Source organism: Camarhynchus parvulus, chromosome 13, assembly GCF_901933205.1.
Source record: "Camarhynchus parvulus chromosome 13, STF_HiC, whole genome shotgun sequence".
In the NCBI taxonomy this organism is placed as follows: Eukaryota; Metazoa; Chordata; class Aves; order Passeriformes; family Thraupidae; genus Camarhynchus; species Camarhynchus parvulus.
The window spans coordinates 9,657,422-9,665,960 of NC_044583.1; the positions used below are offsets into that span (position 1 = coordinate 9,657,422).

The 8,539-nt window shown below is 44.4% G+C and overlaps 1 protein-coding gene across 1 annotated transcript; it reads right to left on the bottom strand.

The window, feature by feature from the left end:
• Window positions 1-4,503: 4,503 nt before the first annotated feature.
• On the bottom strand, window positions 4,504-6,796 carry SMIM32 (small integral membrane protein 32; the record flags this gene model as incomplete). The annotated part of the gene is made up of 1 exon (XM_030957709.1): window positions 4,504-6,796. A coding segment is annotated over one exon (525 nt), but the record flags the coding sequence as incomplete, so codon positions are not given.
• Window positions 6,797-8,539: the final 1,743 nt, after the last annotated feature.

Consider the following 8,539-nt stretch of genomic DNA (forward strand, 5'->3'; position numbering starts at 1 on the left):
TTCATTTTAAAGAGTTCTTTTTTCTTGTAGAATGCAGCCAGCCAAAATGGTATCATGTTCATAGTACTTATGTAACTATTTTTTGTACTACCAACTGAAGAATTTCTGTGAGACCTCAGCAATCTGCTGACTTGGGGGTGGTTGGGGTTTTTTTCCCACTGTGGCCAACCATAACATTTTGAAACAACTCATCGTGCCTGAATGTGTTGAGCTTTGAACTGCTGACCAAGAGCCTTTTAGTGAATTGAAGGCTGCTCAGATATCTCTTTAACTCAGTACTGCTGCAGTAAAATGTACATTTAGAACTTCAGTGAACTGTATATTAGCTTCTTTTTAAAGATTGAGGGGAAGAAAACTTTTCCCTTGTTTACCAAGATACTGCAGAAATAGAGGGTGACAAGTGGTGTGCATATATTAAATCTTTTTTTTGGCAGGATGAGTACAAAAATACTGAATCCCAATTCCACAATGACAAATGATTTCTTTAGTATAAAACTGAAATGAAGATGTTGATACAACTTTATCTTGTCTGGGCTTCCTGCTTTGGGATTTAATTTTACCAGCAGACTGCCACCTGCAGTAATGCTCTGAAATTCTTGACATTTTCTTAATAATAAAAGCTTTTTTCCTCTGAATGAGAATCCAGTCACTCAGGCAAAAATGTCTTTTTTTAATTAAACTCTTGATACTGTACTATTTTCATGGGTTTGCTTCCAAGACAATGATTGCCATGAAAATCCCCAGTAGATTTACTGTGTTAGTATTACACAGACTATACAGGCCAATTTTTGAGTAAGATCTCAGATGAAGTTTCAGTAGCTTATTGGCTTTGCAGAAGCTTTATGAGGATTTTTATTAATAGTTTTTTAAGTAAAAAGCAAGCAAACAAAATACTTAGATTATTAAAAGTTTTAAATAATGTAGAAATGAAGAGGTTTTTTTTTTTTAATCTTACTGGTCTTTCTGGGGAATTTGGAGGTACAGTAACAACTCTGGGAGTAGGTAGCCAAAGCAACCTCTTGAAATTCTTTATTCATGGGATTTTTACAGATGGAAAAAAAGTTTTGGGTGAAACAGCCCTCTTCCACCCCCTCTTCAGCCTACACTGTGTTAAATAAATCGGAGGCTGCTTCTGTTCACTGCTACGTGAAAAGCAAATTAAAGTAATTAAACATTGGGTGTCCTGTACCCTGTGACAGGAGAGATCTTTCTTGTCCTGGAGTAGAGAGCAGCTTTCTGCCAGCTCAGTCAGAATTTCACATTTAATTGCTGAACTCTGTTGCTGTTTGATTTGTCCCTGCTCTGCTGGGGGGAGGAGCAGTGGGCAGCATGTCGGAGGTGTCACAGGCAGCTCTGTCACTGTCACCTCCTGCAGCACATCCCAGGTGTCACAGGCAGCTCTGTCACTGTCACCTCCTGCATCCCCCTGCCTCAGGCATCCAAAGGGATGCTCTGAGTTAGCAGAGACTGAGCTGCTGCACTGCCAGTGGGGATTGCACAGACAGGGACCATGGCACAGAAATGCTCCTGCTACAGGTGATGGGGGACAGCAGGGGCAAGGTAAAAGTCTCATAAAGACAGGTGGGATTTATACACACCACCACATTAATGTGAAATCAATATTCTTTTTCAGATTTAGGTCTTGAAAATAAGCTTCCAAGTTGTGTTCAGAAATAAGTATACTTAGGTAACATTTCCCCTCCCAAAGACAAATTCTGTAAAACTACTTCACTCCCATGGAGCTGTGAGATGAGGGGGTTGAAGGGTGACTTTCTGGGGGACAGAAGCTGTTGGGTCATCTCCAGCCATTCTGTGTTCCAGCTTCTTGCAGGGCTCCTTTTTTCCATAAAAGGCATTGGAAGAAAAACCCACACCTTTTAAAATAGCAGTGTTTCTGTTCTAAGGCCAGTTTTATTTTGTTTATAAATATCTTTTTTTTTTCTCGTTCTCTTTTTGAGAAATAACTTTGTTGTTTGCAATAACAATTTATTTCCAGGACTCTGCTGTGTAACCTAATTTTCACTCCTGCAAATCCTGATTTTCTGAAGTCTCTTAGAGAAACTGCTGATGGCAAACTCAGGAGCCACTTGAGACAGCTCAAAGCTGTGTGTGTGACTTTGACTTCAGACCAAAACAGACAGAATGGGCTCTGTTCTGTAAGAGCCAAATGGAGACTATTTTTTCTAAGATTTCAGATCTCTGGTGAGCAGTGTCATTAAAAAAAATAATAGAAGCAATTCTTAAGTTTTCTCTATGAAATTGAGGTAAATGCAGTATATTGAACTTAAAAGTGCAGATTTAGGAGTGACCAGGCTGTGTCCATGAATAGAATTCACCAGTAGTGCTCTATGCAGATGCTCAGCCCTGCAGGGAAGATTTTGATGATACCAGGAGGGCAAGAAGAAGAAAAAAACTTGAAAAGATGTGACTGTGTACCCTGCTGCCCTGGAGACTTTCTGTATGGATTAATGGATTTAGAGCAAACTTCTCTACTTATACAGGCAGTTTCTGGAAGAAAGAACCTCCTAAACACAAATGTGCTATGAGCACAATCCAGGTCTTCCTTGCCCCATCTCAGTCTGATATATCCTCCATTGTTTTAAATGTTTCAAATATCTGGTAAGTAAAGCTCCTGGCTCTCAAAATGTGTAGGAGAGCAAGGACCAGTGTTCAGTGGGGACACTGCCTTGGCAGAGCTGAGCTGAACCTTTTGATTTGCTGGGGTCAGCTCTGGCCACACTCTGCTCTGTGGGAGTAGGGCAGCTGCTTGTCACCAGGAAATCAGGGTAACTCACAGCAAGTGAGTTACAAATTGCAGTGGCCCCAGTGGTTTGATACAGGTTTGGAGAGTGTGATCATGCCACACAGCCTTGCTGGGCAGCACTGCCTTGGTTACCAGGCTGACACCTCAGACAGACATGGAATATTTAGCCCTTAGGATTTATTCTTTGCCTTTTGTCTTGCTGTGCAGTCTCACTGACTTGTGAGTCCTACAGGTGAGCTCCTTCCAGGCAGAAACTGTCATGGCCATGTGGCATGGGAAACCCTCAGCTCCTCACTTTTGTTAGGGGAAAGGAGGACCAGTGCTCATGGGGAAGCCCACCTACAGCAGGAAATGTGAGAAGAAAGATGGGTCCTGCTGGGGCCCCAAAATGTTAATAATCCCAGTGTTCAGGCAGAGCAATGGGTGAGCTCCCAGGTGTGGAATGCTCTCCCAGAGGAACACTGAGCTGCTGGTTTCTCCTTGGTTGCTCAGTACAGGGCTGTGGCAAACTCCCTGTGAGCACTGCCTGTGCATTCAAACAGAATGAAATATCACAACAGAATGAAATATCACAATAATAATAACCCATTGAAAGGGTGGCATCTACAAAGTGATGAGCTGTTTCCCTTGCCCAGAGGGAGGTTAGAACCCTCTTTAGCTCTCAGGTCCTGATTCAGCAGAGCACTTAGCTATGCATGTGAAGTGTATGAATGCTCCTCAAAGTGTTACAGGAGCTGCTCATCTTTTGAAAGCAAAGCCTATAATTGTAAGAGTTCCTCTGAATGGGGACCACTCTGCTTCTCACAGCCTCGTGGCCCAGATTTCCTGGTGTTTCACTCATCTTTCGTGTTGCAGTGAACTGACCTCCAGTCTGCCTTGAGGAAAAGGCATCAGGAGGGGGACGCTGCTGCAGGGTGTGTTCAGAGGCTCGAAAAAGGCACATTGAGAAAATGGGATTTGGTCAAAGACACAAGGAACGGTGTGTTTGTGTCAGGGGCAGGACTGTGACTGGCAGAGAGTGAGGGAAAGGGATGGAGAATCCATGTGGGACCCAACATGTGTCATACATCCAATAAAACAGTTCCAGCAAGTGAAGCAATGCCTGTCAGTCCCTCCCTGGTGTGCTTGCAGTTGGAAAGGGGATTTTTTGGTCAGCTTGAATTCTGAGCCTGGTAAAACAGAAAGTTTTCTACACATATGTTTCATACATTGGCTAAAATTATGGTGATGCCCCATCCCTGGAAATGCTCAAAGCCAGACTGGAAGGGGCTTGGAGCAACCTGGCGCTGGAAAATGACCCTGCCCATGGCAGGGGGGTTGGTACTGGATGATCTTTAAGGTCCTTTCCAACCCCAAATGTTCTAGGATTCTATGATTCTGAATATCATTAATGAAACTTTCTTCTGCAATAGAAATGATCCTGGATATTGATGAGAGCAACACAGGGCATGGATAAAAGCATTCCCAGAAAATCAGTTAATGCTCTCAGCATGACAGGTTCTTCTGTGGTATTACTCTAACCAGGCTGTGGTGAAAAACAGGATTATTCTGGAGCTATTCTTGAATGTTTAAATAAAGAGTGCAAAGCAACGTGTGCTCTGTCAGGTTCTGAGGCTTTTGCCAGCAGAAATTCTTAGACCAAACACATTATGGCTGGTAGCTGAAAACAAGCTGTCATTACTTAAAAATAAGTAAGAAATGCCTGATTTGATAAAACTTGATTTATTCAAAAAGGGCTGAGAGAAATACACTTGCATTTATTGTTGCTTTCTGTATTAATTGGAATTACAGCAGTTAAATTTGGTTCAGAGGAAATTTTGGCCACATATCAAGGAATAAAATATTGAAATCTGTTGTGTAGTAGTTTAGCTATTGAAGCAAAATAAAACATGGTAACAAAGACAATGACATGGAAGTGTTATCAACTGTGCAATTTTTGGGTTATAAAAGAGGCTTGCAAACAGACTTCCATAGATACACATTTTGTCTGTGCTCTTAAGTGTAAGCCTGTATGTGTGTGTAATTGCATTGTAAAATCACCTCCTTTGGATGAAATAAGTTATGTACAAGTATATACACCCATCTCCTCTGGAGTACTCTGCAGGTCAAGGACAGAGTTAGGAGCAGCATCTGACACCACTCTGAACCCATTTCAGATGATCCAATACCCAAAACTGCCGCTAAAATAGGATTTAGGACTAATTTTTTAGTTAAATAGGATTTGGGATTTAGCTATCCAGAAACACGCTGTATCCAGGTGCTTCTGGATAGCTGCAATTCTTCTGTATATTGAGCCATTTGATTTAAAAACAACAACAACAACAACAACAACAACAACAACAAAACAACCAAAAAAACCCAAAACAAAACCAAAAAAACCAAACCCAAGCCCTCTGCCTGCTACTTGTGGGAATTATGGACACTTTTCCTACGTCCATGCAGCTTCATCTGGAATTGCGCTGTAACTGCAAGTTTACAAGAAATCAGCATCTACAAAATAGCTTGTCACCTACCAGTGTTACGCAGCAGCTTTTTTTGTTCTGATTTTAGAACAAAATCAGACAGTAATTTGAAATGGTAGGGGTTGCCAGTGGCCAGTGTTGAATCAAGCTGTTGTCATATTGATATTTTATACTTCTAATTGGGCTAGGTTTAGATGAAGAGCAAGGAGTGATAAAGTAAAGCTACTATTCCTATAAAGCTGTGTTTTATGGCTTTCAGAACTTATCCACTTGGTGTACCAAACTTGGAGCACTCTGCTCACACTTCTCATTTAGTTCGCATAATATTAAATATATTAATTTTATTTCCCCACTTCTCCCCAGCCTGATTATTTTGGTTTCATGCTGTGGCAAATAATTTCCTTTGCAGCTTTTGAAAGATGAAAATAAATTCATTAGGTAGTAAGTGTTTCACATAAGTAGTAACTTCAGACTTGATCGATGATGCATTCAAACATCAAAAACACCCTTAACAGAATGACAATCAAAAGCCTAAATAAACATTTTTCATTTTCTCCTGCTGCCTGGCAGGCCTCCCACAGCATCACCATGCAGTTCCAGCAGCAATTGGGAGAAACGGGTCTGGAAAGTAAACTCATCTCTGTGGAGCTGTTAGGTAAATACACTGGTTTTATACATTTGATGCTTGGTTTCCTAAACATGGGGGAACAGGCTCCACCAGATGCCCAAATCAGAGATTTTTGTTAATACAATTATCCTTGTATGGACACTGAATGGGTGGATGATGACATTTGCATACACACAGAGCTTAATCTGGAATCACGGGGCAATTTTTTGCAAAAACTGTATCAATTTGCTAAAGCATTCTCTTCAGTTCATAACAGAGCTTTTTATTTACAGCTACTCAGACTGGCATACAGCAGAATTTTGAGCCATCTCCTCCTGCCCACCACTCTAAAGGGGCTCACATCCTTGCACTGGCACATGGCACCAACTCCTTATTGCGCAGGGTTTGTGGCGCCTGCTCCTGCTGGGATGAGAGGTGTCAGACAGCTTGTGTCCTCCACGGGTTCCTCGCCTCCCTGAGCGATCTGTCGTAAGGAAGAGTAGCAAAAAAAGAATTTTTCAGCTGGCAGTTTATGAAGAACACAATGAATGTCACAGTCAAGAACAGAAAGAAAAATAGAATTATGTAAGTCACCAAGTCTGGCTTATTTATTTCCCCTTCTTTTAACACCCTGGCTGTCGACATGTAAAGAGCAGAGGAGCTCACGGGTCTCGGGGTGCTGCTCAGGTAGGGTGTGTTGGTCTGAATCATTAGGTGAGCTTCAGTGGCACTGGTGGAATTGAGCAATTCACTATACATGTTCTTGCTTAAATTTCTTCCACAGCAGAAGTAAAACAGGAGGGCAAACGCAGTCAGTCTTTGGCATAGGAAAGAAATAATGTTCCTGCTTGTAAAAGGATGCAACCCAGCCGCATGTTGTCTGAAACAAATTAATTCACTTGCATGGCTCAGCGACTTTCTTTTAAATCTTCTTGCCTCATATTTACAGCATTTACCCACAAATATTAATCAAAAATGATACAGGTACCTCGTGTCCTGGCCCTGGCTCCCCCAGCTCTCCTCGTTTGGGGAAATGCGCTGGCTCATCTGCCGGTCAGCCGGGATGTGCGGGGAGCTCCGGGAGCGCGCTGCGAGCCCGGTGCCACCGCTCCGGCATGGGCTGGGGGACACAGAGCCTCTTCAGCACCGGGCACGGAGCAGGGATGTGCGGGAAAGGCGCTGGAACCCGGTGCCACCGCTCCGGCATGGGCTGGGGGACACAGAGCCTCTTCAGCGCCGGGCACGGAGCAGGGATGAGCGGGGAGCTCTGGGAAGGTGCTGCAAGCCCGGTGCCACCGCTCCGGCATGGGCTGGGGGACAGAGCCAGAGAGCCTCTTCAGCCCGGCTGGCAGCGGGCACGGAGCAGCCCCGGCTGGGCTGGCAGCGCTCACTGTCCGCCAAGGGGAGGCACGGTGGTTTTCCAGCTGCTCTGCAGAAGTGGGATGCACATAAATCCGGGGTTAAACGGCATCTGCCTGCCTGGAGATGCGGCCGGATTTGCCGTCGCGGCTCTCTGCCTCGGCAGGCTCCGCGCTGCTGAAATCCCGGCGCTGCGAAGCATTAGTTGACTTTCTTAATCCCAGTTAACGGCGCTCTCTGGAGCCAGCGTGAAGAGACTGAGCTTTCTGCTTGAGCTTTCCAGGCACTCCTTTCATTGCTTTGAAGAGAAATAAATTAAAAAAAAATAATAATTAAAAAAAAAGAGCGACGTCCCTTTGTTCGAGAAAGAAACCCCCAAAAAGCTTCCCTGGGAATGGGTCAGTTCTTTGGCAGCCTCACCCAGAGCTGGGCTCAGCCGAGGGGCTCAGCTCTGTTAGACCCGGCTCTGTTAGACCCGGCTTTGCCCCTCGCTCCGCGGGCAGGGCAGGGCACAGGGCAGGGCTGCGTGGTGCTGCCGATCAGCTCCGCAGCCCGCGGTGCAGCTGGCACTGACACGATGCTAAAAAGGAAGAGATCTTCGGATAAATTCCCGTGAGTGCCTGAGGCTCTGGCTGGAGGTTTTGAGCTGGGGGAGGGTAGCAGAGAACGGGACAAAAAAGAAGAAAATTGCCTCAAAACCTTTCTTTCTTCTTCATCCCTATCCCTTTATTGTTTAAGTCTAGAGTAATCAATGTCCCTTTTTTTTTTACTCCTCTGTGATCTCCAGCACCCTCTCCAGCCTGACAATTAGCATGTTAATTCTTTTTTCCAGCAAATTGCTTTATGCTGCTATTAGCTCCTGGCTGCTCGCCAGCTTGCTCTCACAATCTCCCATGCATCAGATAAGCGCCGTTAAAACTTTTATTTTAACGCACTGGAACTTGAAAAAATGGGCAGGGGAGACGAGAGGAGCGAGAAAGAGTAACTGGGCAGAGGAAAACACCACCTCCAGCCCCAGGGTGCTGATCCCAGCAAATGCTAAAGCTGCTTATGATGAGCTATTGCAGCCAACAGTGCCAGTGGTTAAACATTTCACTTAGCATAATAAATGTTTCTGCTGAGAGAGAGCGAGTGAAGAGAACGGAAATCTAATGGTCAGTTAGATTTGAATAAAATAAGAACTCAACACCCTCTGAGGCCCTGGTCAGCATGTTCCTCATCTGCCAGGCTCCAGGTGCTCCAGTTAAACCCCTTGTGCCACCAGCAGCTCTGCTGGTGTGATAGGAAGCTGACACATCTCTGTCACATTGCTGTTCACATCCTCCTGCCTCCATCCTCAGAAGAGCC